General features: G+C 40.7%; 1 protein-coding gene across 1 annotated transcript in view; it reads right to left on the bottom strand.

The window, feature by feature from the left end:
* Nucleotides 1-10,322: 10,322 nt before the first annotated feature.
* The window catches only part of LOC120729245 (calsyntenin-2-like), a 320,942-nt gene continuing 306,240 nt past the window's right edge, over nucleotides 10,323-25,024 (bottom strand). The window contains exons 13-17 of the mRNA XM_040024788.1: nucleotides 21,512-21,682; nucleotides 21,273-21,418; nucleotides 18,862-18,985; nucleotides 12,576-12,760; nucleotides 10,323-12,250 (exon numbers count right to left, since the gene is read on the bottom strand). Coding sequence (XP_039880722.1) covers nucleotides 12,038-12,250; nucleotides 12,576-12,760; nucleotides 18,862-18,985; nucleotides 21,273-21,418; nucleotides 21,512-21,682 — 839 coding nt within the window. The 3' untranslated portion in view covers nucleotides 10,323-12,037. The remainder of the gene's footprint in view (nucleotides 12,251-12,575; nucleotides 12,761-18,861; nucleotides 18,986-21,272; nucleotides 21,419-21,511; nucleotides 21,683-25,024) is intronic.

Raw genomic sequence — 25,024 nt, 5'->3', positions numbered from 1 at the left:
TCAGATTTTTATGACCAAGCTCCTCTAGAGCAACAGAGGTTAGATTTCCAGGACAACAGTCTTAAAAGACCATTGCAAGCAGAATATATGTTCAAACACAAAGATGTAATTAATTAGATCAAAAAGGATGAAAATATGACCCAAAATTGCCTAAACATACACAAGTAAATAATAAAAAAAAATCTCTTTCTCATTATGTCTTTCTTCTCCTCAACTGCTCTCTCCTCCCTCATTTCCACCTCATCCTCTTCCTCTTCATCTCAAGCATCAAGTCAGGCCTCTAACACACAAAACAGTTTCATTGTCGCAGTTACTTTATGTCAGATTGGATATGTGACCCACCCATTTCCAGGCAGCTGACAATAAGCCAGCTAAGCGATAAAAACAGGTGGTTGTGAGCTGACATTATACCAGCTAATGTTAGGCTTGAAGGTCCTAAAAACCATACTTTCCCTCTGATAAAGAGTTTGATTACAATCTGACATGTTATCAGAGTTTATTCATTAAGTCCAACAACGTTAGACCCATTTCAATGAGAGTTTCAGTAATGCTAACAGCATTAGAGACTAACAGCAGCAAAAATAGCAGTACTTACCGATGGAAAGGTTCAGGATAGTCTCAGCAAGTCACCTCAGTATCACTGCCATCAGACATGAGTGAGTTTCATTGACTCCTCAGCTCATATCGGCTCCTTTCACAAAGTTTTACAGCCTCTTCCGGAGTAAATATGTGAACGCACATTGACAGCTGAGGTAAACATCGGACTGATAGCCTACGTTCACTAAAGATAAACCGGGGACCAGAGTTGTTTGTCCTACAGCGGCCGCTGTAGCTGGGATTATACACTTGAATTGTGAAGGGTAAGAAAACAGAACTTATTTGACTGAAATCTCCAATCTACTGTAATCTACACACTTTATATTTAAGTCTTGATTTTATCAGATGTATGGAAAGCCAAATAAGAGGGGGTGGGTTGGGGGTGATGCAATGTCCTCTTCCATAAGCTTATTTTGTGTTCTGCACTAGTTGGAAATGACGTATATAGTAACTTGAATTTCAGAGCTTTCTTTTGATTATGTCTGTGGACCTTATTTAGAGTAAACTAATAAAAAGGAAGTAGATCGTCCTTTTAACCTATGAGCTAACCTGGTGAGCACAAAGTTACTTTATATGTTGATTAGCTGTATTTATGAGAGGCATAACTCATTTTCCAGGCACCTCTCTTATGGTGGCCTCGTAATTAGAGCAAAGTGGATTAGAGCGTGCTTGACTGTGAAATGGTGTGGTGCTGCTGGCCGCTGGAGTGTGAACGACTGTAATTGTTTGTCAAATGACTAATCCAGTGTAAGAAGGTGGATGTTTTTAAAAGATGATTATGGAAGAAAGTTATTGTGCTTCTGTGCTTGTAAACTGTGAATATACACCAGCTTCTGATTTGCAGGAGGAAACAGAGAGAAGACAGTGTCCTCGTCAGCAATGGAAAATACATGTAATTTCTAGTCTTCTTTTGAGCTGCTGTAATTGATAACACACTCAGCTCAACAGAGCATTTAAGCTCTTTCAGCTCAGTTTATGTTTGTTTGTTTTCTTTGGTTTTTTGTTTTTGTTTTGTGGCCCACAGATCTCATTTCTCTGGCCACACTCAGTTCATTCAACTCAGAATTGCTAAATTAATTTCCAGTTATACTGTAGTCCCCCAGGGATCTCTCCTGGGCCCTCTTTTATTTGTAATCTATCTACTATCTACTTCCTCTTGGTCATATCAGTTTCCATGGTTATGCTGATGACACCCAGCTCTATCTATCTACTAACTCTACTACCACTATCCCACCCACTGCCCTCAGTGTTTACCTCCAGGAAATCAAATCTTTGTTCTATTGCAATCTTCTCTAATAAAACATCAATAAAAGTGAGATTTTCCTCATTGGCACCAAATTCACTTTATCTAAATGTAATAGTTTTTCATTTTCTGTTGACAACTCCTTAGTTTCTTCCTCTCTTTCAGATATAGAGTCTGGGTGTCATCCTTGGATAGTATGCTTTCATTTCGCACATCGAAAAGAACACAGTGCACATCAGTAAAACTACAAGGTCCTGATCCTTCCATCTTTGCAACATTAACTGCCTCTGTCTGTCTCTCACACTCACCTGTTCAATCAGCTGTTCTTAGTGATTTTTAAATATTGTAAATATGGTTTTGACTTGATGGGTATTTTTGAACTCAGCTGTTTTGGTGACCTTGAGTGTTTTGAAAGGTGCTTTTTAGTTCACTCTTTCGTAGTATGCCAAGCTGCCAAGCACAGAAGAGATCGTACTACTGAAGACTGTCAGTAGTTGGTGGGAAACCAAAAACAGGAAATAACTAAAAACAGAACTTTTTTGTTTGCTGCTGTTTTTGAGGACAACCGAGGAATGTGAAGCTGATTTGAAATTACTTCAGTCATGTTCTCTCTATCTGCCAAGTTAGTGATCTAATATGTCATCTGTGTAACCTGCCACAGCTTGTTCTATTAAAAAAAAGTACCCTGTTTACACCACAGTGAGTTCAGAAGCCTGCGGCAGTGGAGATCAAGGGGTTGAATGCTACTCTGCACGTAATGCACAGTGTTTTGCAATCCAAATAAATGCTACTCGGTCTGTCAGTTCTGCAAGCTGTTGCCAGAAGTTCACCACAGTTAACTTCCTCTGGAGCACAAACCTAGTTTCAGTGAATGCTGACCCTGCCTCAGGCACCTAAACCACACTTATTTGTGCACTGTATACATACTTCATTGGTGTGCAGCTTTGTCAGTTTGAATGTATGTATGTGTATGTATATGTTAATTGTTCAAACTGAAACATATGAGCGGTAGTTGTTCTTTTTTAAAGTGTTCTAGGAGTAAGTTGAAGAGGTTTTGGCAGGGAATGGTGATATTTTGGAGGATCGTACTAAGCTGTTGGATATTTACATGGAAAAGTAGTTTCTGTTCCCAGCTGTGGGCTGGTTTGTGTTCTGCCAAAGCTGATGTTGTTTTTCCAACATGGTTTTCCTTTTCCTCCTGTTTTTTTGGAGAGCTTACAAGACTCATGTCCCGAGGAAGCATATCTGATTATTGAGTTTAACCACTTGTTGACTGTTTACTGTCCCACACAGCTTGCAGAGGATTTCTGCTGATGAAATTTGTCTGTTTTTCAGGTCCATGTTTGCCAGTTGCTCTTTCAAAAGAAGACATAAAAACTTATGGAGTTACATTTGTGCCATAATGTGATTACATGCAGATATTGTTGATTTTGGTACAAACACACACTCTCACTCGTTTTTACATCTTAGTGATGGCATCAAATAATTGACATAGTGATTTCCCTAGCCCGTTAGCCTAACCCTAACCATTAGAAATACATGCCTAATCCTACCCCTTACCCTAAACATAAACATAACCTAACCCTAACTCTTAAAGCCACATTTTCAGCCTCAAAAATACCTTCAAATTTGTGAGGGCCAACATTTGGACCCCACAAGTAACTGTTGGTCCCCACAAATATAGTGGCATGTCAATTTTTGGTCCTCACAAAGACATTTAAACAAGTACACACACACACACTCAAAAAACAAGACGATATTCGCCTAAGTTGACATTTCCCTTAAAGGTGCCATATGCGAACATCTTAGAAGCAACTGAATTTTCCAAATAAGTAGTGACATCTCATCACAGTCCTCAGTGTCATTTAACTACCGCTCTACTGGCTCTGTCATCCTGGATATAGACACCACCGCCTTGGATGGATTTACAGGATGGAGGTTTGTCGGTATATTAAAGGTGGGCATAGTTACCATTTAGGTTTTCTTTAAAAATACAATAGGGTAGAGACTTGTGAAAAATTTACTGTTACTGAAAATACTACTTTTATGATTTTATTAAAAGGGAACAAATAATGATAAAAGATACAATTTAAAATGGGTTCTGTTATGTGTAGACACAACACTTGCTCATCCAGTTAGGGCCTTTTTTTTAAATGCTTGAATGATAAGTAGCTTCACAAATAAAAAAAAAGGAAAAAGATTCCTCTGAAAATGGCTCCTTGGAAGCAAAATATACAGAAATGAGTAGTAGCTTAAGACTTTTGCACAGTTACTAACCCTTCATCTACAAAATGAATATCGTGTTGTACTCATTAAGACTTGGAGCTCAGCTTGAATTTAGCTGAGTTGCCACGTATGCGCGACTAGAAAGCTATGCAGATTTAAGGCCATTGACCTTTGTCAGAGCCTTAAGCTGCATTTTTTTTTATATTCAGTCCATGAATTACAGTAAGCCTGCAAGTGACTCACTGCCAGCCAGTTTCAGCTGATCTAACCATAACATCATCCTTAAAGAACCCACATTTCTATGTTTTTGTTAGATTGTAACTCTTACTATTACCATTCTCCCATTGCTTCATTGCTTCCGTGATAATTTTGACATAAACTGTCAGCTTGACATGTAGGTAAAAACTAGAGGGAGGAGTCATTTATTTTTCTAATAAATGAAAGGTGAAATTAGTCTTTGCATTACAGTAGTTTCTCCACAACATTTTCCTTATTATGCCACAAATCTGCTGCCACACATGTGCAGGGAAGCCTGAAGCCTTTTCAGCTTTGTTTCATTCATCCTGTTGCTGGTTTGCAGTTTGTCAGCAGCCTGAAGGTGAATCTCATCCAATCACTTTGTGAGTTTTGGATAAAACTATTTTGCTTTTTGTAGGACTGCAAATGCTTTATTTTTTATTTTAATTGCTTCTAGTTTACAGGATTTGTACTTTTCACAGTAATTAGTTAACACAGCAAAACAGCTTTTTATGTATTTTGATGAAACTGTTTGTTGTTGTTGTTGTTTTTTGGATGTGTCTGTCTCTAAAGCCCTTACTTGGGTCAGCTTCGATCGTTTAAATGTGACATGATGGTCAACATAAAAGGTTCAGAGATTTTTTCTAGCATATGTTTGAGTTACTGAACGTAGAGGAGGGACACAAAGTATCTGTTGGGCTAGCATCGAGCTGTTACCATGCATGCTTCATCACCATCTACTATTACCTCCAAGTATCACACAGCACAGTGTTTTATTATAGGCTTACATTTTTCTGCCTTTTGTTGTCACATCCACCTTATGCTCACTTTTAAAAAACATAAATGAAATTTTTTTTAAATAAAAGAATTATTGTGAAATTTGACTCTGTGTGTAAAATCATAGTCTCTCTGGTTCCTCTAGAAGCCTTAGTCCTGCTGTAATTTTCTTTTGGTGTTTTTTTTGGGAGTTTTTCGAGGTTACAATTACAGCCTTAACATTAATGCATTCTCGCTGCCTTGGAGTGGGAAGAAATGTAATGAATAATGCATGATGGGATAAAGGTAGTCTGTTTCCTTCTGGGGCATCGTGAACTTCATTATTTATATACTGCTGCCTCAACCTCTCCGTACTCGATGTTCCAGTGAGTGACAGGAAGCCGTGACTTTGCAGCCTTGACACCGACTGCTGCCATCTAGCAATGACAAGCAAAAGGCAACATCTGTCCACATCTCTCCCCGCTGGCTGTCCTGAGAAGTCAGGTCAAAAGAGTTTCTGTTAGAGAGACAGTAATTATAGATGTGCATTAAAGCAGCTTGACAGAGTTTAGTTTTTGCAACATCTCTTTGTGAGTCAGGAGTGAAGGTGACAGCGCCTGGGGCTCCCCCTCTGCTGTGCTCGAAGATAAGTTTTGCAAATATTTTAATTCTTTCCTTCTGAGCTGCTGAGTTCTCGCTAGTTTATGCAAGCAGAAGGCCTCTTGGGTCTTCATTTAACCCAATTTTTGGCTGTGCAAAGTACAGTTTGAGTAACACTGGGTATTCTGAGACCATGGTAATCTCAAACTGGCTCAAGGCTGATATGAAAACAGATAATGATCATGCCAAATACATGTGTGAGCAGCGTGGCAGGACTGCGTGAGCTCAGGTGTGACTGGAGAACATTTGCAATTGCTAAGGTCATGCAATATAGTTTTTAGCCACTAGAGGGAGACATTCAACTGGATATACAATCTCTCCAGCGCTTAGCACATATCCCCATCACAAACATCAATGACATACTCAGTGTACATAAATGGGCTGGGGTGGTGCTATCCCATGCCCCTCTTCTAGATATGCCCATTACTGGTCTATGATATACAAACATATTAGATAATTTTGATCTTTCTAGTGATAATCTCACTGCACAGATGCTGTTTTTGAAATAAAAGATGCCATAAAGAAACCACAGAAATAATAACCCAAGCCAAAAATCAGCAAACTTAATATTTAAAAACCAGTGATCAATGCTTGGAGGCAAATATAGCCAGCCTGAAGCTATCTTCCCTCTTGCTTAGTGGTGTCCCAGTTCCATAGTAAATGTTAAATGCAGATTTTGAGGCTGTTCACATGGGAAGAGTGACAAAGTAAAGTATACTCGACTACCATTCAACAAGCCGCTCAGAGCTACAAGTCACTGTGAATGAAATCGCTGAACAAGCTGTCTCTGGGTTGGGCTTAGCAGCTATGTTCTTCACTTTCTTGCACTGCATTGGATCTCAGTAATATGTACATGTACATTAGCTGTAACAGTACTAACAGTGCACTCATGCATCATTAGGCATGGACTTGCACATGGTCCTCCTGCATTGTTCATAGATGTGATTTTGGGATGCGCATCTTACACTGTTTTTTTCTCATTTTGGGTTTGTTTAGGGTCATATTGTGTATCATTATGGTTATTTAGCATCTATTTGAGCTATTCTATGCCTTTCTGAAGTAATTTTGTATCTTTTTCTGTCTTAATTTGGCCAGCTTGTTGCTCTGTAACGATTTTTATGTGAAATCTTGATTGTTTTGCATAAATTAATGATTGTTTTCTGGGTTAGGGTTAGGGGGCTATTTTTGCATCTTTATAGGTTGTTTGGATTCAATTTAGATCATTTTTTAAATCACTTTAGAGCCAGTGTGTCTCTTTAGAGCCATTTCACATTTTTTGTGGTCATTTAATGTCTTGTCTGAATCTCATTTTGGATGTTTTTAGTTCTATTCTAGAGAAATCTAGTTTATTTCAGGAACACACCAATGTTTTTGGGACGCTTAGTGTATCTTCAGAAGGCCTGTCTATCCTTGGGTATGCTTATACCACACAGAGTAACCCTATCCATGAGGAAAATAAGTAAAACAAGTTTTGGTTTATGCAAATATATATGTACATTTAGCAAGTTCTCTAAGCTGAACAGGAAAAAGAGGTAATACACATAGATGTACTCCTTGCTAACTTACATCCTCCTTCATAATTGCTGTGGCAAGTCATACAAAGAGAAGCTGCTTTGTGGCACTAGCTGCTGATTTTCATCTTCTTCTTCTTCTTGGAAAGATGCTTTTAATCTAGGATAGGTTTGATATCGCCATCTCAAAATTAGGAAAAGCACAACCCAAATAGCCACAGAGGACTTTTAATGTATTGAGAGAAGTCTGACCAGATGGACTGTCTTTGCCGGGCAGCATTTCAGCAGCATGGAGAACACCCAACCCTGCAGCTTGCTCTGCGTTTACAAACTGCTTATTGAACAGTTACATCGACAACAGTGCTGGCTTGTTCTTTAGGTGAAGATTAGATAGAGCGCACAGTTGGGTGGTTCAGTCATTGAACTCCAATTTCTCACACAAAAACATGTCCAATAACAGGCTTTGGTAATGCTTACTCTAACCAGCCCCTGGCACTATGAGTAGAATTAGTGTTCATAGAGGCAAAAATGACTCAAAGACCTTGTCAGTGGCATTTTGTACAGCCCGACTTATGTTTCCTGGCTTTTCCACACTTCTAATTTGACACAGCCCTGAGTCTTTTGTTGAAGAACAAAAAAGTAATCCAGTAGGGATCAGCGCCGCAGCTCCGCCTGGAGAGGATAAGTAGTTTAGAAAATGGCTGATTGCGTTCAATTAAACTGATGCCTTTAGAGACATTTGCTCCTCAGATGTTGTGGGTCTGTTGTGAATTTAACTGGAATATTTTTTTTTTTATCTGGAGTGCTTTATGCTTTAAGGTAATTATTGTAAATTCTTATACTTGAAAACTTCCTAAATTAACTAGAGCTGTCAGCAGGATGCAAAGAAACACCCACTGTCCAAAATGTCTGTGTGCTGTGCTGAGGACAAAAGTCTTCACTCACACGTCCAAAATCATTGAATTCACATGTTCCAATCACAGGTGTATAAAATCAAGCACACAGGCATGCAGACTGCTTCTACAAACATGTGTGAAAGAACAGCTCGCTCTCAGGAGCTCAGTGAATTCCAGCGTGGTACCGTGTCCAGCTGTGAAATTTCCTCACTACTAGATATTCCACAGTCAGCTGTTAGTGGTATTATAACAAAGTAGAAGCAATTGGGAACAACAGCAACTCAGCCATGAATTGGTGGCCACGAGTCAGCAGATGCTGAGGTGCAGAGTGGGCAGAGGTCGCCAACTTTCTGCAGAGTCAGTTGCTACAAACCTCCAAACTTCATGTGGCCTTCAGATGAGCTCAAGAATGGTGCACAGAGAGCTTAATGGAATGGGTTTCATTTGCTGAGCAGCTGCAGCCAACCCTTACATCCCCAACTACAATGTAAAGCGTGGGCTGCAGGGGTGTGAAACATGGCACCACTGGAATCTAGAGCACTGGAGACGTGTTCTCTGGAATAACGAATCACGCTTCTCCATCTGGCAATCCGATGAATGATTCTGGGTTTGGTGGTTTCCACGAGACCAGTAATTGTCCGACTGCACTGTTTGGTAGAGGACATATTATGGTCTGGGCTCGGCCCTTTACTTCCAGTGAAAGGAATTCTTAATCCTTCAGCATACCAAGACATTTTGGACAATTTTATGCTCCCAACTTCATGGGAACAGTTTGGGGATGGTCCCTTCCTGTTCCAACATGGCTGCACACCAGTGCACAAAGCAAAGTCCATAAAGAGATGGATGGCTGAGTTGCTGTGGAAGAACCTGACTGGCCTGCACAGAGACCTGACCTCAACCCTGATAGAACACCTTTGGGATCAATTAGACTGCGAGCCAGGCCTTCTTGCACTCCTCACAAATGCACTCCTGGAAGAACGGTTGAAAATTCCCATAAACACACCTCTAAAACTTGTGGAAAGCCTTCACAGAAGAGTCATTAAGCACACAATGTAATTTCTAATGGCTAGGCAAAAAGGCAGAGCATCTAGAGGAAATAGGGCTAGCTAAAAAGAGAGATTACAATTTTTAAATGCAGCAGCATACATACGTGCCACCTGGTGATGAAGCTTTTGAACTGTGCAGAAGTTGATTACAAAAAGTCCCTTTAAATAGTTTTTAACTTAATTTTTAGTACAGTGCACAACTGTTCTTTTTGCATAATTCAATTAATATTGCTCACATACAGTTTCCACAAGAGGATTATGAGCTCCAAAGAGGATGCAGTTACACAAAATGTATTACTGGCTACACAGAAACACTCACACTGTCACACAAATACAGACCCCACAGCTAGATTCCAAAACAAGTTTTTATTGGCCAATTTACAGAAAGTGCTGTAGTGACCATTCCAAAGGAAAACAGACCAAAGAGTCCAGAGAAAAAAAAAACTAAAAAAAAGAAAGAAACTTTTACACATTATACAAGGTTTCGATGTTAATTTCACCGTCCTCTTCTAAAACAAATGTCAGGACAACATTAGGGCTGATGCAAAATCCACCAAAGATGTCAAGGAGGGAGGAGGAGGGGTGTGTGCAGGAAGGGAAGTGGCGTCACAAGACCAGGTGTCACAGTAGATGAGGAAAACTCTTAAACAACATATGAGATCTTTAGATGAACATACAGTAGAGCTACAGTATACACATACAACAGGTTCTCCCAGTTATACCCACAGGACAGCTGGCAAAGGCTCACTAGGTTAGAGGAGGACATTTTCCAGTGTTTATGACTTTAACCGAACCCTTTATCGATTTCTGGCATATAGCGCACAAGCTTTCCTGTGACAAAAACATCATTTCATTGGTCATTCGTGGATTCTTGCTGCCAAACACTACAGACAAGCTAAATTGAGGATGGCTACAGTGATTAATGCCCCTTCATTTCAAAGTGGGAAAAAAAAAAACACGACTGGGTTTTCTGATCGCGTCAAACGTGACACTGCCAAATGCATTCCACTCTCTGTCCTCTTAAAAGTTGCACGAGGCGACTTCACAATCCGGCGGCCTCAAGGGTTGGCTAATGAGGTGGGATTTATGTAATGTGACATCAGTCTCTAGACCTAAATTTCTTCCATTAATGCTGCAGGTTTTTTTTTTTCAAAGTTAGAAGTTTGGAGAAGTTCCTCTTCTATTTTAAATTTGTTATTTATTTTTTTGCAGTGTGTATCTGATGTCTCTGTAGACACTAGCAATCCAGTTAGGAAGGCTGTGTTTTATAGTTTAGGCCATTAGGCCACAATAAAGTGTCTTTAAATGCATAATGTGAGAGCTTGACTATTTATTGGCCTGGTCACTGTTGAAGGTTTCTGAAGGTTTGAAATTTCTGCCAAATATGATCAATACCTTAGAGCTACAAAGTAGTTTGATGGGTAACAAAGTAAAAGCTGTACCAAGATAAGTTCTGCAAGATGTGAAATTCACAATTGATATGGCTAATGTGTTGGCTAACTGCTGACTATCTACACACCCAGCAGACATGAAGCAACAGTTTAATTTATTTAGATTTGTATTATATTCACCTTATAAGTCCAAGAACACTATTGTTATTCTTTTAGCTTAGTTTTCCCCTTTTTGAAATCACTAGCTAGCGGCTAACATTTCATTCCATTAAGCTAGCTTCCACACCAAGGATTGTGTGTTTTACAGCTGGAATTTTTGACTTTAAATCAAAACTCTATCACTGAGTTTCTGCTGTTGTTTAATGAGAGGTTGTTCTCTTTTTTTAAATACAAAAATCTCACCTAGTCCAGCTTTTAATAACCCACCTATTTCAAAGGCAGTAGCACATCCGCGAGAGCAAACCCAAGTTTGCCATTAGCCAGAATGATCTGAACACTGAGCTAAAAACACGCAGGGAGGATCTGGGGCTCGGCTCTGGAAAGACTCCTGCAGGCTAAGGGATCAGGGCGTGTACATACATATGAAGAGGTGTGTTGTGTACAGGTGGAGAGGAAGGTCTCTGGTTAGACAATGACTCAGTGGGTCGGGGTCACCTACTATACTCAATATTTACAAGAAAGGAGCGTATAAAAATGTACAAGGAGACTCCTCTGTCTTTCCCAAAAACCCAGAACACAGGCCCTGTCGGCTAGGTCAACATGACGTCTGTGACAGCACATTGATCATCTTTTTTCCCCTTTTTTTTGTTCTATTTGTTTTTGAGTACCATTTAAAATATGCTATTTCTGTAAAATTACCTGGCTTTGCCACATAGGCCAGAATAAAGACTGATAAATAACATGAAGTATACAAACCAAAAAATAGTCAGTTTCTTTACTTTTGCAATTGACTTTTCCTAAATAAAGGATGTTTTGCATTTTGATTCTTATATGGGACATCAGAAATCTTACTGTGGAATTTGACACATCAAACTGAATGCATGATGCAGGGTTTCACTGACAAAAGGCTTCTCCTACAGCTCGAGTTCACTAAAGATTGCATTGGAATGGGAGAGAGATAATTCATGGGACATCTCTCTGGGAATGAACTAAACTTGGTGATCTCTTCGTCTAAGAACAACGAAAGTCATGTGATTGAGGAGCACTTTTAGAGTCATATTATCTCTTATCAGCTGTATAAAACAGGAGGTTCTGTGACAAGGCTAAGGTTAAATCACTGCACTGTGTGTGTGTGTGTGTGTAACTGTGTGTGTGTCTGTGTGTGGTTAAATGTTGTCTTCCAGTAGGGGGAGATATTACCTTATTTTTAGAGCATCAACATCATAGTCTTTTTGTTTCAGCCATGTGATTTGAGTATAGATGTGTTGTAGTGTGTGTGTGTGTGTGTGTGAGGGTGTATGTACGTGTGTATGTTTCAATAGGATATTGTTGTTTTGTCCCAATTTTGGCCTTTCTTGGTTGAGCGTTGCATCCTGGGTAGCTGGACGTCTATTTCCTCCTCGCTGTCATCTGACTCAGCGCTGGTGATGTCGTCCTCGTCGTCGTCTTCCTCCTCCCCCTCCTCCTCTTCGTCTTCCTCCTCCTCCTCGCTGGCTTCCTCCTCTGCAGCCTGAGGCTCCTCCAAGTTCTGTGGTAAAAAATATTTGCAAAGTTTCACAAACTTAATCATCAGACAGTAAGCAAGAAACAAGAAATGTCAGTAATTCTTCCTTTGACTGGTTTAATACAAAGGAGACATTAGAGATGGGCGGATTGATCCAAATATTGACAACATTGATACCAATTGCTGGTATTGGTATTTGGATCAATAGTGGCACAATAGGATTAATCCTTTGTTTCTATCCTTAAATAGAAATGGGATAGTATTCCACTACACACGGTCCACTGTGGGTAGCTCCTATGCTCCCTCCCTGACAGCATCCTTTTAATTCCTGAAGTTCCCTCCCTCCTACCTCCATTGGGTTCACTGTGATCGTCAGAGCAGACTCGTCCCAGGTCACGTCTGCCTCTTTAGCCGCATCTGCCAACTTCACCTCCTGCTGGTGGGTCAGGTGGATGCGGTAAATGCCCAACACTACAACCACCACCAGGGCAGCGATACACATTACTATTACCACGGTGGCAGCACTTGGTACACCTGAGAACCAAATGAAAAAAGATCAGGGATTTAATGACTTGAAATCAGAATAATTCTGTTTGGTCAGCATGTACTGAATCGGTTTATTCTTTCACTTTCACGGGCACAAAATACCCAGAACAGCCAGCTGAATGCTGCAGACCTTGAGAGGTACTGTACTCTAGTCCTTGATGAGAAAGCTCCAGACATCTTATAATGCACTTAAGTAGCATCTCACCATATTACTAATCTGTGCCTGCATCAGTACGCAACCCAACATCCCACCCAAAGGAGCCAAATGTTATTGTAATTTTTTTAGTGGTCTTAGGCAACAGCTATCCAGGATCTCTGTAGGTCTTTCAAAGTTTTTCTCTGGATGTTGGCCTTTTCAGTCCTTGCATCTGATCATTTTCAGAGAAATGTTGGCTTGTTTTTTTTAAGCCACTTAACACTGACATATGAATCATTCAAGCATAAAAAGGCACCAGACTCAAAGGATAAATAAACCAATGTTTTGTCTACACCTACCAGAGTGTCTTAGCAAAGCATTCATTCTAAACCGTATCTTTAGACACTTCGTAACTAGCAGCTTGTTACAAAAAGACATCAATTTGTCACTTTTCTTTAGCTGAATCTATGAAAACTGATAAAGATAACACAGTTTTCACAGTGTGATTCCCAAAGAGCTATTAGCTGGAAACGTGGCATATCTCGGCATGGTGTGCAATGTGTCCTTTAAAACATTTGAGGAAACTGGATAAGCAGAGGACAAAAGAAGTGGCAGGCTTTAAAAACTACAGCAGCAGATGATCAGTATCTGAAAGTCATATCCTTATGGAAAAGGAAGAAATCCAACAAAGACCTGACACAGGACCTGAGAGATGTATCTGGACTTTCAGCTGATTCAACTACTGTTCACTGAAGGCTCGTGAGAAATGGTCCCAGTGGAAGGATGACTGACAAGAAGCCATTCTTAAGGAAGGGAAAAGGCTGAGCTACGCCAGATTACACAAGAACTGGACTGAAAATCAGAAGCAGCACGTCTGATGAGTCCAACTTTGAAAATTCTGGTTCAAAATGCTGTCAATATGTACAAATTAGGACAATCCAACATTGACTGTCTACAGCCATCTGAAAAAGATGGTGAAGGTTCTGCCATTGTTTGGAGCAGGAAGTCAAATGTCCAATGCACTAAAAGCACATCTGTTTAGAAAAAACACAATGTGACACTATCAGGGGGGCCTGCCCAGAGCCCAGACCTTAACATTATTTAAGCAGTGTGGGATCATCAGAACAGAACAAACGATATTTTCCTAGCAAAATACAAAGATTTTGTACAGCAGTGCATAGTGAAAGCAGACTGCAACATCTAGGGCTAAAAGATAGAAAGCAGAAATGGTAAGAGACAAAAAACTGTAGTGCTTTAAATGGTCACTAGAGGCAGGCTCCAAATATGAGCAAGTCTCTACAGACTCCCATTTTAACTGTGTATAAAGTTATCATGTCTACAGGCTGAACTGTCTTGTTGACTTTAGCAAGACTGTTCAGGCTGAGGGAAAACTTTATGGCAGGTTACATTTTTTATAACTAACCTGTTTGGATTTTGTTAAGTACGGAGCCCCGCAGGGGACATGGGAGAAAAAAAAATGAAGACGGATTTTTGCGAGATCTCGCAAAACTAACTCGGGATCTCGCAAAACAAACTCGGGATCTCGCAAAAGTTTTGCGAGATCTCGCAAAAGTTTTAGCCGCCAGCTCAAAGCCGACCGGGAGGTCGAGGCACGATGTGCCGGGAAAGCGGTGTTCCTCCCGGCTGTAGTAGGTCTCGACCTCCCGTTAGCTTCGAGATGGTGGGATTTCGGGATCTCCGAAAACGTCGGAGCACTTTTGCAAATATGTGATGTCTTGTAAACCGAGCAGATATCTGACGTTTACAAAACTACATTCACGCCTCAAAATATCTTAAAAGTGTATTTTGTGACCCAGAAAGAGTAATATTACAACTAAGCAGCTGCCGCCATTGTTGGAATTCAACTTTTGCGAGATCTCGCAAAAGTTTTGCGAGATCCCGAGTTTGTTTTGCGAGATCTCGCAAAAGTTTTGCGAGATCCCGATGTGTGTTTTGCGAGATCTCGCAAAAGTTTTGCGAGATCCCGAGTTTGTTTTGCGAGATCTCGCAAAAGTTTTGCGAGATCCCGATGTGTGTTTTGCGAGATCTCGCAAAAGTTTTGCGAGATCCCGAGTTTGTTTTGCGAGATCACGCAAAAGTTTTGCGAGATCCCGAGTTAGTTTTGCGAGATCTCGCAAAAGTCCGTCTTAATTTTTTTTCTCCCATGTCCCCTGCGGGGCTCCGTAGTTAAGCCTTAAAAAGTCTTAAAAAGCCTTAATAAGTCAATCGATTGACAGGTTTGGACAGCTTTCTGCCAGCCCTGCTAGTTCAAGTCATGGAACTGTGTTTGCGCTGCTGATGCCTCTTCACTTCAATAATATGGGACATAAGTGCACTTTCTGTGCGCTACAGACCATGTAAGAAGTTTGTGCTCCAGTTTTGGTGCATGAAATTCGGCAAACATTTTGATAGTCTGTTCAAACTAATTAGCAGGTCTCTGTGCTGCACCCAAATAGTTTGTGTGCTGGTGCTACACCTTGTAGCCTAAATATGGTCACTTACTGGGTGAAAAGGTGGGTGAAATATTAAAATTTTAATTCAATTTTTCCTCTATATGATCAACACATGAAACGTTTCTCTTTGCTGCCACTAAACATAAGAAAGCATTGCTAGTTGCTTGCTGTTTAAATATGGTTTAAAATTGTGGTTTTTGTGTTTAAAAGGGAATTGTTAGAATATGAAAACAAACTTCAAAAAGACCAAATTTAAAAACTCAGTTGTCATCCTGCAGCTCCCCCTACTCCTCATGTGTTTAGTGGCTCTGCCCCCCCACCAGCTTTAAACACATTTAGATCTGGCCTGTATGCAGCACATGACTGCAAAGATATATCATAGACCCTTTTAGTACCATACCCACAACACAGACTGAGGGATTTCTCTTGAACTAAAATGTTTATTTCATCCACTCTGATCTCGAGCCTACTGAACTAACACGACATCTCTGCGCCTGCCCTCTCCCCACGAGTCCCTCCTGTGTGTGTGTGTGCGTGCTCGCTTGCTTAACGAGGTTGAGGCTCACAGAGGACTCTTCAATTGATCATTTGATTCGCTCTAGCTCCTAGATTTTCACATTAAATCCACGGGCTTTGATCTTCACATCTTCTTGAACCTTCATGTAACTTGTGTGTCTGTACGCACACCATGTGACACACATCTTGCCGTTTGCTAATACTCTACATACGTCAGGCCGTCTGAAACATTAGACAAAATCGCGTCACAGGTGTAAAAATGTATTGAAACATTTTATTTGTCACGTATGGCTCGGCGATTGCCCACCATCCACCTCCCTCTGCGCTCCCCTGACCTCCTTTTCACACACACCCTCCAACTCTCTGAGCCGTTAACAGCATCGGCCACTGAACTCTCCAGGACTCTAAGTAGAATCCATTAGAGTGTGATGAATAATTAAATCTCATGTGTTAGATTAAGACCAATGTCTCTCCTCCTCTCCATGTTTTTTTTTTAACTTCAGATCACTCATGTGCTCAGGAGGAGGGTAAGAAGCCTGCTGCATCATTTGGGAGGGCCTCAATCACGGAGAGGCGCAGAGTAGGAAAGCAGCAGTCTGATGAGCGCTGCGATAAACAAACTAGAAAGCGGAACGGAGCGTTCCCTTGGATCTCGCTATGTTTACCCTGGGATGGATGGCTGACAGAAAAACTCTTCACAGGCACAGCAGAGGCTCCTGAGTCTGAGTCTCAGCATTTCACCCTCCGTCTCTCATGGTTTCCTTTGAGAGGCAGTGTTTTGTCAAGTTTACGTCGACACTTTTTCCACATTTGAATTTTCCCATTTTCTAAGCTGAGCAGTCATGTATGCAACTAATTCAAGACTCCTAATACTTTTTACTTCTGTATTATAACTTTAAGCTTTGTAGCTGTGCCTTGTTTATAATGCTTTACCTTTATTGATTTCCTTTTTTTTCATGTCTCAAAATGACTTGACAACTGTCAAAAATGCAAGTTTTTGCTCTCAACTGTCAGTCAAACAATATTTCATGAACTTTACTCAGAACCTTCTTGCTTCTTTGACTTCTTTCACCACTCGTATGTTCGTTTTTTCCGATTAAAACTCACTGCATTACCCGATTTGTGGAAATATTAATTTCTATCACTGCAAACCCCACACGATGAACGCTTTGTGCGTAAGATCATTTAAGCAGCGCTCTGTGCCCCCCTCCAGGATCTGTGCTATACTTCAGTCATTAACACTGCAATATGAGGGCAGGAGTCAGGGTAACTAATGCCAAACTATTTCTGCAGGGTAGTTTAATTAAAAATGTCTCTTAGTGACTAATTTCCCTATCAATGTGTGGAGCTCTATTTGAAGTTCCTGCGCTGCCACATGTGCCAGCTACAGTGGCTGATAATGCTCGTCTTTGTCATAGAAAGACTGAGTTTGAGTCCCTGAATTTATTTGGAGTTTGAGGAGTTTCTCTCTTTTTCTGCTATTTGTTGCATGGTTACGGTGAAATACTGTGCTGTGATGACCCCGCCCACTTTGCCTGGTCTGCTCTTCCTTTTTCTCGTTTTGTGTAGAAGACAGAGAGACATTGTTAAAATGGGCTGATTTGTTTGGTTTTGTTTGGTTTTCTTTCTTTTAAACATCTCCACCACATACCTGCTTTCACAGGTACTCACCACATGACCCATTTAGCCACTCCACATTTCTTTTGAGTTTTTGTTCCAGGAGTGTTAAACCTCAATATTACTGAAGCAGACTCTACGTAGCTTCAGAATGAACCCCTAACAACCACAGTCTGTCTTCAACTGTCCTTTATTCACTATAGAGTACTAATACCTGCAATAGAGTGATAACTCAGAATGTGTAGTAAGACAGTCTGTTCAAAGATGGTCGCTCACAGTGGACACTCCTCTTTCGAAAGAGGAGTGAAAAGAAGCCATCTATGTCCACTGTGAGCGACCATCTTTGAACAGAGGCGGTGGTTTACGACACCAACTCTCTGCCATCTATAATCCAGTTTTGAGATCCCTTCCCAGACGCCTTAACGCCCACTCACATCCTGGGCCATCTGACCTCAGGAATTCGCATGATAAGGTGGGGCCAGGTTTCACAATGAACACACCAGAAACTCTGGCTGATTGGGACCCACACCCAGTTTCACACCTTGGCTCAGGCGATTAGAGGATCATCAGGGGGTCCTTTTGTCCCTCTGTGGGGGTATACTCCCACTAGGTTATATCTGGGACTCTCCACCATTTGACCTTAGAATTGAAGAAGCTTCTCGGATGAGAGGTGAAACGTCTTCAAGCAACTTAAAGAAGTCCAGACGCTTTTCTTTGCAAGCTCCTTTGACTACGATGACCTGGATGACTGAGAACCTTCACAGACGAAATGACAGGATGCTTTCATGAGGCCTTACAGGTGTATAAAAGGTAAAAACAGGTCATTTGGATGGTGGTTGCCCAGCAACATGATAGGATTAATATATAACATGCATAATTCAGATGTATTATATACAAATTAGATGTTACTGTTATGAAATCAAAATGGTGGTTTTATAAGTTGTTATAGGTACATAAACGGTAGGTGGTTGCTAGGCAACCTGATGTTTTTCTAACATCTGACATAGTTAAAACCCAACAGGTGCCAAGTATGGTTGCTCAACTCCTGATGATCTAGGAGGAGTTCATGGGCAGGCAGAGATTTCATGTAATAAAATAAGATGTTTCAGTTTTTGGTGACCTAAAATGTTTCTTTCACTTTGGACCTTTTGCTTTTTACCTTAATCCATTTCAGGTTTTTCACTGGCCTAGAATTGCTTTAACAGGTTGTTTCTGATGCTAATGACACCATAACTCTGGTTTATATTAAAAATAAAACCTGTCTTCCTGTCTATTGCAACAATAATGTATTAATAATCATAATCTATCCTGGCTGAAGGTGACATTAAAAAAATGTAAACAATCCACCCCAGTTGCTTTTTTCTTACCCGAGCTGTGGATGGGGTACAGATCCTGGATCATGGACGGATGGTGGACCACCTGCACGTACGGAGGTGGAGCTACCACGTGATTGATGTGTTCCCGCGCTTCTCCACTGTGCAGGATGCTCACCTAGGTTGGGGACACATGAAGCAGGAGTGAGGATTTTAGAAAGTATGCCCATCAAAATAAACATTTTACAACATTCAATGTTTACCTGCACAACCAAAAAAGCCTCAACTCTAACGACTGATATTATAATCAGTGACAAATGAAAATGAAAATGGAATAAATGTGGAAGCAAATTTATGCTTGGATATTTTAGGAGACAGAACCAAATCAATACTTGAGTGTGAACACCAGGGATGGATCAATAAGTCAAACCTTTCTCAGAGTAGGGACAGATGCAGAAAGAACAGGTGTGTGTGTGTGTTAATGTGAGGCCTACTCTGACTTTGGTGTTCAAAGTTGCACTGAGGCCTCTTTAGACATGTTTAACTCTTTTACAGCCTGGGTATTTTAGAGGGTATTTTGCTACTAAGAGGCTGAAGTGGCACAGCTGGAAGGCTTGTCGAGGTTCTTTTTTAAATTCGCCCTGAAAGTTAAAGTGGAAACCTGAGCTGAGTCAGCTCAGTCACTTTGCCAGTTCAAGCACTTTGCTTCACTTGGTAGTAAAAAGCAACACGATCTCTAGTGGCACTTAGTGATATTAATGATTTTTGAGCATAATGTACATCTGTTTTATTCAAGCTGCTTGTCAGTTACATCTTCTTACATTGCCTTTTAGAAATACTTGAAGCTTGTCTGGGAGTGGGCGGGCTGAGTAAAATTAAAAGCACTGGGTATAAATGCATTAACCTGAATAATTATAGTCCAGCCCATTAAAAACAAATTTTCATACACTTAAAATATTAATTTTAACAATCATACAGTTTGCTTTTGATTAATGAACTAGTCATTGTCTTTACATCATAAAAACTGAATGCAAATTTTCACACAGTTGTGTAAAAACAAATTAAACTGTCATTTGATGAAGAACAGAAGAAAGTCCTTACATCTGGACTGCAAGAACTTGTTAATGTTTGGCATATTGCTTTAAAAGATAATTCTAGTTTATTTCAACCTTCAATATTCCGATTAAAAAATGGCAAACGTGGCTACACTGGTCACCCAAACTTTATAGTTTCTCCCTTCATTGTAGGCATAAATGTGTGGCAGAAAATAGTATGTTGATGCAGCTACCATGATCAATAGAGCCTTGACCACCACATGGATAGGAAACATGGAGGGTTTATATGAAAAGGGATTATAATGTATAACAAAATTCTCAGGTGATTATCAAACTAACTGGAGATTCAATTTCCGTCTAAACAGATAGTTTCAGCTATACTCAACACATTCCCAAAGTCCCAGAGTGCCACGACACACTTAAAAAACTGAAAATCTCATGGGGCCTACCCGACCTTCATTCTAATTAAAATACACAAGAAAGCGATGCATTTCCATTTTATTCAAAATACATAAACAGCACAGGCTGTTGGCTATAAGCTGCTAATGCTTTCCAGTCACATACAAGGCTGATGGGACACAAACTTCAGTACAAGAGCAGTAAATTCACAAACTAACCACCTCATATTAATGAACTCCAGTTTTAACTTTTTATATAAATAAATAAAAGTTTATAAATAAATATGTAATTCTACATACTCGTAATTTCAAACTGAATTTATGTCATCACTGTGACCCACCTGCAGTACCTTCACTAAAGCAGAGATTCCCTGGTCCATATTTTGGGAATCTCTACATTAGTGGACAGTAACAATGCTCCCGTAAGGTTTTTTTCTAGAATGGTCAACAGGTGAATTCACTACACAAATTTTAAAATAATCCATTATGGTTTTCCTTATTTTCTATGTATACTTTTAATGATGGCTACTCTCGTTAGACGTTCATACTTCCACATAATGACGTGAATGTAATGTATACAAGTAATCCTTTAGTCCTCGCTTTTGAAGAGTACCTTTCAACTCTCAGATCTGTGAAGTGACAAAAGTGGGGATTTATTTTTTTAATTAGGCCTTTATTTATCCAGGCAAAAATCTAATTGAGATTAAAAATCTCATTTCCAAGAGAGACCTGGCATCTAAACCATGTAATGGATACAATTAACATGGCTATCTCAGGCACCCAACTCCTGCTGTTCTAAACCTTCTGTTTGCAAGTGGCAGCCAATCAGGAGAAAGCTACAGTATCTTAAAGGGAGAGAAGAAGAACTGCTTGAATCAGACAGAGGATGAACTGAAAGGCCAAATATGATATAAATACATCTTATTAAAATCTTTTCTTTATTAAATATGGATTACTTTGACAGATGCCAAAAATAAGTATGAAGAGGATCCTATCTGTGATTCACACTGACCTCAAGGCTGAACTCATTGCTGGTGTAGCGTCCGTTGAGCTCTGAACAGGTGAGGCGAAAACGCCTCTCTGTTAGCTGCCCGGGACGCCAGTTGTAGTAGCGCACCTCTCGGATCACCTGCTCATAGTTGGACATGGAGTCCACGCCTGTGGAAGGAGAGAGAGACAGCACAGGTTTGTCCAGCTAGTATATGTAGTAGTGGTAGATAGGAGCCAGCTAAAAAGGCATCAGTAACCTACCGTATATGGACATGCCAGAGGTGGAGTTGGTTGCATCAAGGTGTTTTCCAAGCAGAGCGCTTCGTTGCAGTTGGAGAGATTCGTGCTCTGGGCTCAGCTCCTCCCCCAGCACCAGGACATCACAGTAGTCTAAGTTATGAATGATCTCCTCCATCACTCCAGGTCGATGTGCTACACACATAGACACACACACACATGCAATTTGCTATAATTTGCCCCCTCTGATGCTCATCCCAGAGGGCAACTAGAGAAGATCAGCATCAGTTTGCTTTCAGCTCACTCCATCCTGTGTTTTACCAGCCGAAGATAGCGTTGGTATTATAACTTAGTGTTTGAGGTCAATTTCTATTTTTAGTTCCGAATATGCTGTTACTGCTAATGAGCTCCACTGCAGCTCTTTTCCATTCCTGCTTCTCAGCTGGTTACTTTAGCTCAGCTTCCTTTGTTCTAATCTCACAGAATGATCCAAACTAATAATCAAATACGCGGTGCCAAACACGGCCAGCGTGAATGAATGTACCGTTAATTGTCACATTTCAGCAGTCTAATTGCTGCTGCCATGCCAAAAAATGTGTGTGGAAGAAAACGGTGCACGCTTTGAAGAACCATAATTCGAACAGCACAGGACACAACACCTACTCCTACTCCCACTCCCAGGCTCCAATTACCCATGAACTCTCTGAACACAGTCAGCGCTGTGAGCTGCTGTGGTACCGTGTTCCTGCAGACAGCTCCCATCACAGCATTTCTGGGTGGCTGCTGGGGCTCTTTGACAGTCTGCTAAGCACTAGCCTCCACCTCTCAGCTGCTACCCAGCTTTCTCCCTCGCTGTAGATTCCCAAGGGAGGAAACCAGCTATGCCCCTTTTAACAGCTCCCCAGTTGAGAAGGACAGACACTGTATGTTGTGTGTCTGTGTTTGTGGGGAGACTGACGCAGCAGAGAAAAGGTAGGAAAGTGAGCAAAACAGGGAAAAAAATTTGGGTCCAAGAAGTAAAGGTATGTATGCTTTTTGTGTATGAATTACATTTTCTTTCCCTCAAAGTGCTCTGTAGTTCATGATAGAAGTATTTAACCCTATTTTAGCCTATTGTTTCAGGTTGAGATCTCCTTTTATGGGAATCTGTAGCTGAATCCAAAGGTGGGTCCATCCAAGACCCTGCCCCTGAAATAAAATGCTGATTACCTTTTGTTGCATCTTATTTTAAATCCCAATGAATTATTGATGCAGTTTACTAACTGAGTTAACAGGCTGGCACCAGGTTTCACTAAAAACTAAGTGATAATGCCAAACTGAAAATTATTAAGAATGACTTCCCAAACAAACCCATCATGTCAAGGTGGATATGTCTGGCTTTTATATGCAGTCTGTGGTTACTAAACTGACTGGAAATTAGAGAGTAATATATGAGTACACACACTCATTTTGAACAGTGTGGTGATGCAGTCAATTCTAACCTTAGAGCTAGTCTGGGCTGAGATGAAAAAATAGAGCAGAAGGTAGAGAGAATGCAAAAAATAGAAAGAAGATAAAGAGTGCTGAATGAGTAAAGAATTTAAAACTAAAGAAAACTCTGGATCAGGGCAGAAAAGAAGAGAAAAAACGATGACCGTTAAAGCAAATGGGTCAAAAACAAGTTAAAGAAAGAAGTGATGACCTTGCCTTTAAATAAAAGAATCAGAGTAAGCCTGGAAAAGATACGGAAATATGAGAGAGAGAAACGAGGCAGTGCTGAGCAGGCTTAATAAAAAGACAAATGAATGACAGAAAGACAAAGCAAGGAAGAGGGCGAGGGGGTGATTAGCAGGGTCCAAAAGAAACCTATTGCATGCCCCGAAAAAGAAATATGTGATTTATCTTGAATCCTTTAAGCCTTGAGAGAATACAAAATCTGCTCATTATAGAACTTCATCGTGACGCCCTCTCCCTCACATCTTCCCATCTATCCTCCTTTTTTCCCTCTTCCATGTCTTTCTGTGGCTTCCAGCTAATCTCTTCGCCCCCAGCCAGAATATCTCCTTCACCAGCAGAAAGAGCTCCAAAAACTCCTGAAAGGGACACCGCTTTCTACTCGTCTTCCTGTGCCGAATTACGCACAATGGTGGGCTAAAACCTTCCTCTCGCTCTGCTTATCTGCTCCTAATTGGCTGCCAACGGCAGGGCCTGGGGCCGAGCCAGACGGTTCCTGCCTCGGTGGCCAGATCGTTGGATGAGACCAAAGCCTTCGGGATTTAAATGTCATACTCATTTGCGGTCGGGCAAGGCAGCGTAACCTAGCGAATCAGTCCTCTGGTAGGTATAGGGCTTACTCAGCAGGAGGGCGTTTGCATAGGCTAAGATAGTAAAGGGTATACCTACAAACCTGTGTGCACAGGGAAGGACTGTGCGGGCATTTGACTCAACATATTGGCAAGGTGATTTGAAAAGGCTGTCACTTAGACCCTTAGTGGGAAAAGGCTTTGAGGGAGTGTTGCGGTCTAGCAAGAAGTTTTACAATGTTAAATTTGATTTGTTTTTGGTACGGTACTTTTTCTTTTTTCTCTCGTTTGTTTCTAAAAAGTCTAAAAAGTATTTCTAATCATAATCTACTGCAAAACATGAAAAATGAATTTTTAGATGCAGTTTAGCAGTGTTTGTTGGAGGATCCATGCAGTCCTAATGGTCGTCAAAAACGTCTTCAGCTTTACCAAACCAAACTGCTGTCTGCTAGGAATCTGTAAAAATTTAAGGAATTTAAGGACCATTTTTAACTTCATTTCGTATTTAGCGGTGAGTCAAACAAAATTCAGTCTGGGATGCTGGTGATCATGAAGTTACGTACGAGTGATGTACGATGAACGTGACGCGTGAAACACAAACGGAGAACGTAACATCGCATTCACAGAAGGATGATGAAATGAAACAAGATATATACAAAAATCAAAAGAACTGGGATTTATAATAAATCCTTTAAAAAAAGAAATAGATGTTATTAGTCACTAAGTTTCATTAAAGCTGGCCCACCTGTTAAGTAGGAGCTATATAAGCTGTGTCCCAATTCCTAGGCCGCATCCTTTGGAGGCCGCATTTGAAGGCTGATTATGTCACAGCCAGGCGATGAAGGCTGCCCCAATTCAAAGGCTTCTCCGACAAATGTGTCCCTCATTTTCCTGAATTTGAAGGACAGGTCGGGTTTATCCTTCGTGGCCCAACCTATCCCAGAATTCATAGCGTGGCCCAGCCAATTCCAGTTCCCAACAATGGCGGCAGTTACTTAGTTTTGATCTTAACCATATTACTCTTTCTGGGTCACAAAATAAACTTTTAAGATATTTTCAGGCGAGAATGCAGCTGTGTAAACTTCAAATATCTGCTCGATTTATCAAGACATCACATATTTGCGAAAGTGCTCCGACATTTTTGGAGACGTCTGTTACCCAGCAGCTCGATAGCTAGCCGGGGTTTCAAGGCTCACTAGAGCCGGTGAGAACAGCAAACTCCCGGCACATCGTTTTCAAACTCCCTGTGGTCTTT

This window comes from Simochromis diagramma, unplaced genomic scaffold (genome assembly GCF_900408965.1).
Source record: "Simochromis diagramma unplaced genomic scaffold, fSimDia1.1 OVJJ01000348.1, whole genome shotgun sequence".
Taxonomy (NCBI): Eukaryota; Metazoa; Chordata; class Actinopteri; order Cichliformes; family Cichlidae; genus Simochromis; species Simochromis diagramma.
Note: the sequence above shows the minus strand (reverse complement) of the source record. Positions and strands in the feature narration are given on the sequence as shown.